Source organism: Gobius niger (genome assembly GCF_951799975.1).
Source record: "Gobius niger genome assembly, chromosome: 1".
NCBI lineage: Eukaryota > Metazoa > Chordata > Actinopteri > Gobiiformes > Gobiidae > Gobius > Gobius niger.
In genome coordinates, this window is record NC_136852.1 from 5,997,995 (window position 1) to 6,010,842 (window position 12,848).

Below are 12,848 nucleotides of genomic sequence, written 5' to 3' on the forward strand. Positions count from 1 at the left end.
CTATCTTTGCAAACTATAATGTATTTAAGTTTCTTAATTAGTTTTGATTGAATCTCCAACTTGATCTGTTTTCCTCTATTGTTTGCTCCATTAGCATGTTAAAGCAATGCCTCTCTCTGTAGCACATGCCTTTTGACCTGACGACTCTCGGGCTGCTGGACCAGTACGGCGGCATTGCTTCACATTAACATATTTCCTGGGTGTATAAGTTCCCTGGCTCCACTGCTCAGATTCATTCTTTTCTCGGGGACGTGTCAGGGCTGCCACATCTCTCTCCCTGTGTTCGTCCCTTTTCACCTTTTCCACCATGGCCTCTGCCTACACGGCATACAGCGGCTACAGTGGCTACACCAAACCGCCGCAGACCTACGTGGGGACGTACTACGACGAGAAACAGCCCCGGACGGCGTATGGGGAATACTACCAGGACTCAGTTTACGAGGAGAAGAAAGTGAAGGAACAGAGAAACCGTCGCTCGGCCATCTGCTGCGAGGTGGTCGCCTTGGTCATCGGGTTCATCGGCCTCATCGGCGTCGCGGCTGTCACTGGACTGCCCATGTGGAAGGTCACCGCGTTCATCGAGGAGAACATCATCGTCATGGAAACGCGATGGGAGGGCCTGTGGATGAACTGCTACCGTCAGGCGAACATCAGAATGCAGTGCAAAGTGTACGACTCCCTGCTGTTTCTCCCTCCGGATTTGCAGGCCGCCAGAGGCCTCATGTGCGCCTCGGTGGCGTTGACCACCTTCGCGCTGGTCACCTCCGCCGTCGGGATGAAGTGCACCAAGGCCGTGGACCACCGTGCCCGCACCAAGCATGTAGTCCTAGTGGTCGGAGGCTGCCTGTTCCTTTTGGGCTGCGTCACGACCTTGATCCCCGTTTCCTGGACCGGCCACGTCATCATTCGGGATTTCTACAACCCTCTGCTGATCGACGCGCAGCGCAGGGAGCTGGGCGAGGCGCTCTACATCGGGTGGGTGACCGGGGCTTTGCTCTTCACCGCCGGGGTCATCCTGCTGTGTCGGCACGCACCACGCACCCAGGAGGCAGAGGCGCTCAAGTACGCGCAGGGGCAACCGCCTGAATATACATACCAGCCGTACACCTACCAGCCCGGGTACCAGCCCGGGTACCAGCCGAGTTATACCTACCAGCCCGCCTACTCCGCACCACCGCCAGGGTCTGTGGTCTACACCCCGACCCAGTACTAACCCGGGTTGAACCATTCCAGAGACTATAAGGGACTCTTTGTTTTGAAGTGTGTGTGAAAAGACTTGACCAAAAAAAAAACTACATGCTGAAATGGCCATTTTTTTATTATTGTTTTCTCAAAAAGGGCCAAGTTTCACAGTGAACTGCCTCGATTTGAAAATGCTATTTCAATGTTTAAGTACTGTTACAGTGAGATGATTATTTATGCACTAGGCCTTTTCAGACTCTAAATACGTGTACATTTTTTATTGACATTTTTCTTGTAATACTTTTGAAATATGGAAATAAAGTTGATGAAAAGTGGGCAGTTTGTTTTTTGCTTTTGGACGCACACGGTGTGAAATGTGTCTCAATATCTGAAGTTTATTTCCGTCAGACAGGAATGTCTCATTACCTGCTTAACTAGTTTCGGCTCATATGGTTCAGAAAGTATTCTCCTTTACTTCCCTTATTGTTAAGTTGAAGCCTGGCAAATGACTTGCTTTATCCTCGGATTGGGCCTTTAAGACTTATTTTGGGGCCTGAATATCTAGTTCACAGTGTTTTTGTTGTTGTTGCATTTTACTTTGTACCAATAACTTTGAATACTCTGATTTCAGAATCAGACTTACATAATGAAAATGATTCAAAGAGTTCAGAAAACTTTGTGAATGCACTGAATGGATCAAATTTCCACATAAAAATACAATCAACATTTAAGGCTTCAATATAAAAATAGGATTATGCATATAGACTATTATGTGTAGGTTTTGTATTGATCTATTCTAAGACTATGTGTAAGAGATGTAGCTGGACTTATTCCTATTCAAATAAACATTTCTATGCAAAAGTGCTATTGTTGATCTAAATTGATGATTGACTGTGGTGCATTTGTGTTGTGAGCAAACACAGCGGTCTGTTTGGGTTCCACAGAAACTGTCTCCCGTCTCTATTGTTGTCAGAGTCAATGTGCCTTAACCTGCGGAGCCGGTCGTCCGGGCAGACGCGCCCACAGCAAAGCGTTTGTTCAGATCCTCTCTCTGAGTCAAACACACGTAACTCTACACCAGGAGTGACACATGCACTTTTCATTCACTGTGAAATCAGGTTCTTTTAAACCATAGACTCCCAGAAAGTATGTTGTGGTTTTATCATGATGCAACAAGACTTACACAGGTTACCACTTGTTCGTTCTACATGGGTAAAAGAGAAATAGTTCATTTGCAATTATCTATTGGTTACTTCATTAACTATTTTAAAAACGGATGATTTGATAGTCTATGTTTTAGGCTGTGAAGTTTTTCTTCAATCTTTTAAATTTCCCCCCCATCAAACAATCCACAAAAGCCTCTACATATTAACTTGTTATCTATTCAAGCAGTTCTTCATTTCATTTTACTTTTAAAGCACCTGTCCCTGTGTTGTCCCCGGTGTTTATGCTGCTCTGATGGAGCTGAGTGTAACATGTATTATATCGTGTCCAAAAACGATACAACAATATAAAAAAATGATATTCGCTACTTGCGTAATACCATAATGCATTGCGCCTTGGAGGGTTCACTGCTGTAAACAATATGCCATCGAAGAGACTAATATTCATCTTCCAAATACCATTTAAAAAAAAACAAATCCACCAAACCAAAGCTTAAGAAAATCTGAACCTTATTATCTATTGATTTTTAAAAGTCGATCATGAAAAAAGCTCTTGTTAACTTCGTGTGCAGTGCTTTGTTGTTCCGGATTACGTTTTTGATTGTTGGAGCAATTACGAGAACGGCAGAAGGTGTTTTTCATTATTGTTTGGCTGTAGCTTCACTTGGACTCAGAGGCCTCCAGGTCATAGCCACCCCCCCAAGGCGCAAAGCATTATGGGTTATGTGCAAGTAGTGAATTGCGATAACGATACGTGATCCCATCAATACGGTAGTACAGCGGTTAGCGCTCGTGCTTCACAGCTAGAAGGTCCGGGTTCGATTCCCACCAGGACGGGGCCTTCCTGTGTGGAGTTTGCATGTTCTCCCCGTGTCTGCGTAGGTTTCCTCCAGGTACTCCAGTTTCCCTTACCACTAAAAACATGTACAATAGGCCAGGATGAATGAGAGTGTGTTTGAGTGTGGCTTGTTTACATGCATGAGACCCTTGTATGTTCATTAACATGCACTGTCCCATCAAATAAACCAATAAATAAATAAATAGGATGCGCCTGTGTTCGCTGTCCACATCAACAACCTGATCCACTCTATGCAAAGGAGATGTGCTGCCTGGCATGAGGCAAATGATGGTCACATGAGATACAGACTGGTTTGCCCTTCAACAAAGCAAAGCTGAACATTTCAGAGTGGACTTTTATTGTAGACAACAGCCTAAGGCACACCTGTGAGGGCGATGGATTATCTCCGTAATGGGGAAATGCTCACTAACACGGATTTAGACAGAATTGTGAACAATGTTTGAGAGAAATGGGTCTATTGTGTGTAAATATCTGTTGAATTCAGCACAAGGAAGACAGAAGCGTTTATTCATTGTTTCTATTGGATATGTATGTGTTCAGTATCCAGGTATTGTTTTTTATTCTACAAATCTGTATGATCTCAACTGCTTTAACATAATTGGTCTTTATACTTAGGATAGGATTGTACTGTAGTATTTATTGACTTACTTACTTTCAGACTCCGTTGCCCACCAACCAGAGTAGATAGATCAGAATGTGCCCAAAATGCTCTATGTTGTTAAGGCTCTGGGCGTTTCCTGACTGTAAAGTGACTGGGTGGAACAGGAATCTCCCAAATCATATTGTATGACAAAAAAATAAAAACTAGAGAAAGAAATATGCCGACTGTCTCCATGTTTACTCCCTTATAAATGTGAATTTCAGTCATTAGGAGCTTGTCACACATAAGTTAAACCTACAAAGGCAAATCTTGTCAGCGTTTAACCAGATTCTTTGGCCTGACAATAGCTTGTTCTGAAACCCCTCCAGTGTCGAGGATGTAAGCTGAGCCCAGTGAACAAACAAAGCCACAGCTCACAGTAGAGCAGGCGTAAAAGAAATAGCCTGGGGATTCGGTTACTTAGAGACAGGTAGCATTTCCCACTCCTCCCATTTCCCTGCTACCTGCTCCCAGCGCTCCTCCTCTGGGATGAAAAACAGTCTCTCTGCTTCCAGGAAGAGACACACATTGTTCGCTTCATGGTGGAGTAGGGAGCAGAGATATGGCGAACTCAGCTTTGGAGATCATCGGCCTGCTGCTGACCTTGATCGGCCTGGTCGGCACCGCCGCCAGCACCGGGATGCCCCATTGGCGGGTGACTGCGTTCATCGGCGAAAACATCATCGTCTTTGAAACGAGGTACGAGGGCCTGTGGATGAACTGCTACAGACAGGCCGATATCCGAATGCAGTGCAAGGTGTACGACTCCTTGCTGGCCCTCCCGCCGGACCTGCAGGCGGCCAGAGGGTTGATGTGTTGCGCCTTAGCCCTGGGCGGCCTCGGGTTGCTCATCAGCCTGGTGGGGCTCCAGTGCACGTCCTGCATCCGGAACAACGACCGGGCGAAGCGGATGGTGCTCATCATCGCGGGGAGCATGATCATCGCCGCCTGCATCTGCGTCCTCATCCCCGTGTCCTGGACGGGGCACGTCATCATCCGGGATTTCTACAACCCGCTCCTCATCGACGCCCAGAGGAGGGAGCTGGGCGAGGCGCTCTACATCGGCTGGGTGTCGGCGGCGTTCCTGTTCGCGGGGGGCTGCTTTTTCACCTGCTGCAACGTCAGGTCGGAGAAGGAGGGGTCGGAGAGGTACCTGTACTCCAGGAACTCGGACTACGTGGCTTACCCGCCGCAGCAGCTGCACCCTCAGCAGCTGCAGCCCCAGCAGCTGGTTTTCCTGCCACAGCCTCAGCCCCAGCTCCAGCCGCGCCCCCAGCCCATGCTGTCCCGGCACCCCTCGGCCAACTACAGCCACTACAGTCTGCAGAGTCAGTACAGCCAGCCCCAGCCCGTCACCAGGTACCCGTCGGTGAGGAGCGGGGTGGCCTACCTGTAGACTCTTGACGTAGGAGGGAATTTCATCACAGTGTCATTGGGGGTTAGTTTATTTGACCAAGACTCACAATATAAAATTCATAATTTTTTGGGGCGTTTAAAGGGCTTAATTTCCTAGTTTTCCAGAGTGTTGCTATTTTCTGGAGAGATATATTTTTTTGGAATTCATGCAGTTCTTATATTTGAAGAGTTTCGTGACGCTAGGCTAATGCAAGGCTAGCGCATTTCTATGGTATCAGCTAGCCTGCATTAAAAACAGTGTGACCCGCTCCACAGAGCACCTGAGGCAAATCACTTTTAACACCAGACTAACCAGATAAATGTCTGTGTGGATAGAATCATTTTTGGAATATAACTGACCTTGCATTTTGAGGGACTATTTTCTAGCAGATCACTCCGCCGCTGCGTAGCTTATACAACCACGAAGCTGATGCTGCTCAAATATAAGTTTTTTTCAATGCAAAATGATTAAAACTATTCTATGGACACAGACATTTATATGGTTAGTCTGGCGTTATAAGTGATTTGCCTCAGGTGCTCTGTGGAGCAGGTCAGACTGTTTTTAATGCAGGCTAGCTGATACCATAGAAATGCTCTAGCCTTCCACTAGCCTAGCGCCATTAAACTCTTCAAATATAAGAACTGTTTGAAATACTAAAAAAAAAAAAAAAATGTCAGAAATCAGCAACACTCTGGATAACTAGAAAATGAGGCCTTATGTCAAAAATCCGGAAATATCCCTTTAAAGTGATAGCCTGGAAGTCTATGTGCATTACAAATGTTAAAAAATGTGCAAAATCGACCACCTGGTTTTGTATTTTGATGTAAAGTTAGTAATAATGTATACATAATTTTTTGTAAACTCCCCGGATCTCAGCAACTTATCAGAGTATAGTATCCTCAAGCTTTGACCAATGAGACGAGCTTATCCTGTGAACCAGTCTGTCTGGTCCAATCAGGAGGAGGGGGAGGCGCTCTCCTAATTTTGCAAAGGTAAAGAGTGGAGGAATTTGATTGTTTTCTTTAAAATTTCACTCTCCTCACTTTGCAAACTTACAGACCATCACTTTAAAGTGGTCATAGCGCTGACATTTCATGATTTTCTTCTGAAAAACGTAATGATCGCCTTCTGCTGGTGGGATAAAGACTTGTAAACATAAAATACAAGCCACTATTTTTAGTCAACGGCAGCGTAACAAATCGACTGCACCGCAATGGTTTATGGGTGATGAAAAAATGGAGGACTCTTCCGGATTTTGTCTTTTTTTGCAACAAAATCCAGGATATACACCTTCTGTAGTCAAAAATGAAACATCTGGATGAAGCAAAATACTACTCCAGGTTTGTTTTTGGCAAGGGAACGTTATAACAGAGTCAATGTTGCATGATCTGTCCCTTCAGTGATAATCACATCAATTTCAAATGTCCTAATGTTTCACGAGTGGAAGTATAAACACTTTTTTGATTTTCCGGCACTTTAGAGAAACACTGATGGGGTTTTATGGTAGTCATTACTAAACTGACTGATTTACATTTCAAATACCTGCATTTTGTTATTAAATATCAGAATATAAATATGTCAGAAGGTAATCCCATTTCACGGATTTACACATAAGTATCAGTTTGCACTTGAACTTGGAAACAATACACATTATTTTACATTTTGGTTCAGTTTTATGTTTGAAATCCCTTACCCTGTACATGCTGGTTCAAAAACAAAATACTTGACCAGTTTATTAACAGTTTAGGCCATGTACAGCAAGTTTTCATTTGAAACGGCCATTTTGTTCATAAAAATGTTGCAATAAATAGTCTTGGTTATTTGTTTCCAGATTTTTAAGTTACTTAAACTCAAAAACACACAAGCAGATTATATTTATTTTTTAAATGTAACTGTTTGAGTTTGTTGTTATGAGATTCTGATTGTCAAAGTAACCACAACTTGCTTTTCTTTTTAATTAAAGAGACTAGATAGAAGTTGGTCATTTTATGCTCACTACTGCCACCTCAGGTCTTATGCGTAACTGCAGCTTCTATATTAAGCTCGTACATGACGGCACTTCAGACCCGAAGTAACACCTTTCTGAGTGACAGTGCAGGATTATAAAGGCAGTTGTGGTGAACAGGTCTGAGCTCATTCTACACATTAGGACATGGCTGGAACATGTAGGGGGAAGAAAATACTTAGTTTTAACATTTTTAAACTCCATATAGTCCCTTTAACGAGCCTCTATCAAACTTATCACAATAGTTTTTACCTCATGGGACTATGGAAATTAGCCTTGAGCTAAATCCGGCATATTTACAGCTCTGTTCATTAATATGCACTTTCCCATTCAAATAAATGAATAAATGAAATAAGTTTTCCTAACTTATTAAATCAAGTGCATTCAACACAAACCAAATGTTACAATGATGTCACCTCATTCATCTTCTTGTTATGAAACTCCTGGTGACATCATTGTAAAGCCGGTGTTTAAAAAAGTGGGCTGAGCTCCTGGCAGCCGTTTAAGATAAACACGCAGCAGGTTTGAAGAATTCAGTCAGGAAACAGGAGCCATGTTTGTGAAGAGGGAGCAGCAGCTCGACCGTCACATGATCACGATTTGCAAAGTGTTTTGAATGAAGCCGCACCTTTGGGTAAAACAATGTCCTGTCTAGATAAACTCTTTTGCTGAAATGGAAATTCCTGAATTGAATTCAAAAGAAAAGTCACATTAGTCTGCAATGATTATGACCTCTTTCTTTATCTGCTTGCTCTGAATCTACGGCACACTGCAACAAATTGAACCTTGACATGTTAAAATGACTAAAATGACAAATATTTGATACTGATATGTGTATGACCTGACTTTTTTAAAGTTGGCTTTTTTGTGCAGCAGATGCAACTGTCGTGAAATGTAAAATAGATTTCCCACTGTGTGATCTAAGTCATATCACTTTATGCCCAGTAGGCTCGTGTGTGCTCCCCTGTGGACAGCTGAAGTATTGCATCTGTGTGAAGTGCACTGTATATTGAACTGCTTTTTTATATTACATGTATTGAATTGAGAGAAAAAAAAGTGAAATTAATAGTGTGTGTTGTTTGTTTTAATGAAAACTTGTGAGAATTATTCAATAAATGACAGGAATGTTTTTTGGGAAGACAATCAATGATACTGTACTTACAGGGTTACCATGGAGATCCGCCATCTTTGCAGCTGTTAGCATACATTTCCATAGACTAACATTAGCTAAAAACAGTATAAAAAGTGGAGAAAATAGCCGTGGAACAACTCCGTTAGCTGCTGAGTTACTGCTGGTAAATACATCTCACACACTCTAGTGTTCAAGTGTTTTAATGTGAACAAAAACTCCAGTAGTTGGGTCCATATCCATCCATCCATCCATCCTCTTCCGCTTTATCTGGGGCCGGGTCGCGGGGGCAGCAGTCTCAGCAGAGATGCCCTGACTTCCCGATCCACGCACAGCTCCTCCAGCTGTTCTGGGGGGACCCCGAGGCGACACCAGGCCAGCTCGGAGACATAGTCCCTCCAGCGTGTCCTGGGTCTTCCACGAGGCCTTGTCCCAATAGGACATGCCTGGAGGCTCCGAAACAGATGCCCTAGCCACCTCAGCTGCTCCTTTCGACGTGAAGGAGCAGCGACTCTACTCCGAGCTCCTCCCGGGTAACTGAGCTCCTCACCCGATCTCGAAGGGTGCGCCCAGCCACCCTGCGAAGGAAACTCATTTCGGCCGCTTGTATTCGCGATCTTGTTGGGTGCATACTTCAGATTAATTATTTTCTTACAAAATAAATTGTTTTTGGCTGCACTCATTCAACGTTGAGTGCTAGCATCTTGTAAAGCAGGGGTAGGCAACGTCAGGCCCGGGGGCCAAATCTGGCCCTCCAGCACAGAACCTCTGGCCCTCAAGATGATTTTGAGAAACATTACTACACAAATCAGAGAGTACTTTTAACATTATTAGAGTTAAATGGGTGAAAAAAGGTAGAAATACTGTCAACACACCCAATGAGGTCATATACACTGGCATTTGAAAGAAGTGCAATCTCGTATAAAGGAAGAAATGACATACATTTACATGAATGAACAGATTAAATTTAAGGCTTGAGTAGAGTAGAGTCTCTTCTTCTCTTCTCACTTTTATTTTGTATATGTTGGACGCAGCTAATTTGGTCTGGTCTTGGACGAGATAAAACCTTTAGTAGTAGTTATTCTCTTAAAGAGGGGGTATTATGTTTTTTTCAATCACATAGCACCAGTCTATATCACACTACAATGATGACAAAACCTTCTGTTGGTCTGTAAATGCAGTAAATTAGAATAACTGCCTTGTATAAAATTGCTCTGTCAAAATGGCTGCAGCGAATGTCTTGAAATAGGCCTCTGTCTCTTTAAGAACCTCTGACCCTTTCTGAGACGCCCCCTCCACACCTGTCTGTGGCATCAGTGGGGAGGGGGTTCTGCTGAGGAGCAGTGGTTGGTTACTCGGCTGGTGACGAAAGCTCGGAGGCGTCTCCAGAAGGTGGGGGCGTTCCTAGGAGGACTCAGATAAACCTATCCCTAAAATGGCCGCCATCAGAGTTTTTACAGATTACTCAAAAATACGTGACTGTGCCAAGGCAACACTTCAGGCATGTTTTTAATGAGGGAATGACATAATAACATGATGTAAAGCTTGAAAAAGTCGATTTTGCATAATACCCCCCCTTTAATTCAGATAATTTTGTGTCCTTTCAAGTGAAAAACAATTATTTGTCTGATTTGTTCCATTGGCGCTACATTTGTATCTTGGATTACTTCAAATTAGACTCGAATTCAACATAGAAGATCTTTAATTCAAGCCATTTTAAGTCATTTATCTCCTTTAAGATGGTAATTTTTCCAATGTTGTGCTTTACTTTGGGCTGCTAATCAGCGGCTTCGGCCCTTGATCTATTTACGATAAAGAAAATCGGCCCTCCACCAAGAAAACTTGCCTACCCCTGTTGTAAAACACTAAGTAAAATGATATTATTCAATTTAGAAGCTGTGGAGGACAAAGTAACACAAACATTTGTAACATGTAGACATTGTGTCGCCGACGACCCTTATGTTCATTGATACTATAAACAGTAAACATGAGAGGTCAGCTTCACCCTTATGTCTTTAACCAACCAGGAGAGAGCGTTGTTTTTACTCATAACAACTAAACTCTCCCAAGTCTCACATCCCACAAGTCAGTCCCAGGCAGACTCTCCGCCTTGCATCTCCTCATCGCGACAAAATGGACAACTAGCTTTTTCTCTGAGGATTTTATTCCCAATCAAAATGCTCAAAGGCATCGTCGACATCGCCGCCGTGTGCGTGGGGCTCCTCGGACTGATCGGCGCGGCGGCCACCACCGGCATGCCCATGTGGAAGGTGACCGCGTTCATCGGCGAGAACATAATCGTGATGGAAACCCGCTGGGAGGGCCTCTGGATGAACTGCTTCCGTCAAGCCAACATCCGGATGCAGTGCAAAGTGTACGACTCGCTGCTGTTCCTGCCGCCGGAGCTGCAGGCCGCCCGGGGCCTCATGTGCTGCTCCCTCGCCCTGTCGGGACTGGGCCTCCTCGTCGCCTTCGCCGGCATGAAGTGCGTCTCTTGCGTCCAGAACGACCGCGCCAAGACGATCATTCTGATGGTGGCGGGCGGGATGCAGCTCCTGGCCAGCGTTTGCGTCTTCATACCCGTGTCTTGGACAGGCCACGCCATCATCCGCGACTTCTACAACCCTTTGCTGATCGACGCCCAACGGAGGGAACTCGGCGAGGCGCTCTACATCGGATGGGTGACCGGCGGAGTCCTCTTCGCGTCCGCAATGCTGTTCCTGTGCCGCAAAATTCCATCGGAAAAGGGTTCGTTCGACGTCTACCAACCGGCGGTCAACTTGCTCCGTTACAAGCAACAACCGACCCAAGCGCCGATGATGAGGTACCATCCGATTTCCACGATATCCAGCCTGTCTTCAAATAGCGTCTCAATTGGGAGCCAGCAAGCTCCCCCCTTCCACGGATCGCAGTTCAACCAAGTTTACAACCAAGGCTTGCCGGAAAGGGCGCCGATCCAGTATCAGCCTCACTTGTTGCACCAGTCTTCCATGAGGAGTTCGAGCCATCCTCAGAGCACGTACACGCCGGGGAATTCTCTCTACATAAGCCAAAGTTCGATGCCAATGACGCACACGACGCAGACCGGAGACCCTTCGATGTCTTATGGGTCCAGCTTCTACCCAGTGCCGCAAACGCCGGTTTTCGTCGGCTACAATAGGTCGATTATGCGGCATCCGAGTGCGGGCAGTTCAGGGATGTACATCTGAGGGAATAGGAGGCTGAAGATATTAATGATTAAGATGATAATATACGTATGCATTCCACTGCATCTGTGTTGAAGCCTCTGATGCAGTTTTCCATTCAGCCATTAGATTCATCACTGGAGATGGTTATAGGACCCACCACTGTGATATTTATGCTAAAGTGGGACGGCACACTGCAAAAAGTATTTAACTAGATCAGTATAAACATCTCAATTTGAGCATAATAGTCCACATTTTAGTTGTTTTGACTAGTTAATAAGTTCTTGGGCATTTGTCCTAGATTATTTCACTTGTTCTGAGATATTTCTGACTCGCTTCGATACATTTCGTCCTTATTTCAGGTCATTTTCTTTGCCAATGGGGTAAGAAAATTGGTCTTATCTCATTGGCAATTTCACTTTCTTATTTCAAGCGAGATTTACCCTAGAACTGGTCTGAAATGTCCTCAAACCAGCAAAGTAAACTTGGTCCGATCAGGAAAAGTGTCTAAATGAGTGAAAAACGCTCAAAACAAGATACATTTCCTCAATTCAAGTCATTTAAGCCAATGCTTGATATTTACTTTTTGTAGTGCAATCTCTAGAAGCACTGTCTGCTGTTTATTTATACACTGCAAAAAGTAAATATCAAGCATTGGCTTAAATGACTTGAATTGAGGAAATGTATCCTGTTTTTGTCGGTTTTCACTCATTTAGACACTTTTCCTGATCGGACCAAGTTTACTTTGCTTGTTTGAGGACATTTCAGACCAGTTCTAAGGTAAATCTCGCTTGAAATAAGAAAGTAAAATTGCCAATGAGATAAGACCAATTTTCTTACCCCATTGGCAAAGATAATTACCTGAAATAAGGACGAAATGTATTGAAACGAGTCAGAAACATCTGAGAACAAGTGAAATAATCTAGGACAAATGCCCAACAACTTCTTAACTAGTCAAAACAACTAAAATTTGGATTATTATGCTCAAATTGAGATGTTTATACTGATCTAGTTAATTACTTTTTGCAGTGTAAAGCTCTTCTTGGTGTCCTTCCTGATTATTTGTTTAATAAATGTCAGGTCAAATGCTGACCAGCTGAGGTCTCAGGACATTTTGACTCTCGAGTCTCACCGTGTAAAGACAGAATGGGGAAAGAAGGCCTTTTGCTTCTTCACACCAAATGTCTGGAATGAGGCACAGAAAACCTTTTATGTGGATAATCTCATGACCTTCCATCAGTTTAAATCCCTTGTAAAGGAAAATCCTCCATGTGTCGGCTCTTGTTTTG

General features: G+C 44.0%; 3 protein-coding genes across 3 annotated transcripts; all 3 read left to right on the forward strand.

The window, feature by feature from the left end:
* Positions 1 to 219: 219 nt before the first annotated feature.
* LOC306970067 (claudin-8-like) lies at positions 220 to 1,356 on the forward strand. Its single transcript, XM_079565898.1, has one exon. It carries the CDS (start codon positions 308 to 310, stop codon positions 1,211 to 1,213), a length of 906 nt encoding a protein of 301 aa, XP_079422024.1. The 5' UTR covers positions 220 to 307; the 3' UTR covers positions 1,214 to 1,356.
* Positions 1,357 to 4,406: 3,050 nt separating this feature from the next.
* Positions 4,407 to 5,242, forward strand: LOC306968853 (claudin-8-like; the record flags this gene model as incomplete). Its single annotated transcript, XM_079564401.1, has 1 exon — positions 4,407 to 5,242. One exon carries the CDS (start codon positions 4,407 to 4,409, stop codon positions 5,238 to 5,240), a length of 834 nt encoding a protein of 277 aa, XP_079420527.1. The 3' UTR covers positions 5,241 to 5,242.
* A 5,309-nt stretch (positions 5,243 to 10,551) lies between these two features.
* On the forward strand, positions 10,552 to 11,583 carry LOC306969450 (claudin-4-like; the record flags this gene model as incomplete). The annotated part of the gene is made up of 1 exon (XM_079565069.1): positions 10,552 to 11,583. The coding sequence occupies one exon, from the start codon at positions 10,552 to 10,554 to the stop codon at positions 11,581 to 11,583; it is 1,032 nt and encodes a 343-aa protein (XP_079421195.1).
* Between the last annotated feature and the right edge of the window lie 1,265 nt (positions 11,584 to 12,848).

Coding starts and splice junctions, on each gene's coding strand:
- LOC306970067 (XM_079565898.1), top strand. CDS start 308: ATGGCCTCTGCCTACACGGCATACAGCGGCTACAGTGGCTACACCAAA.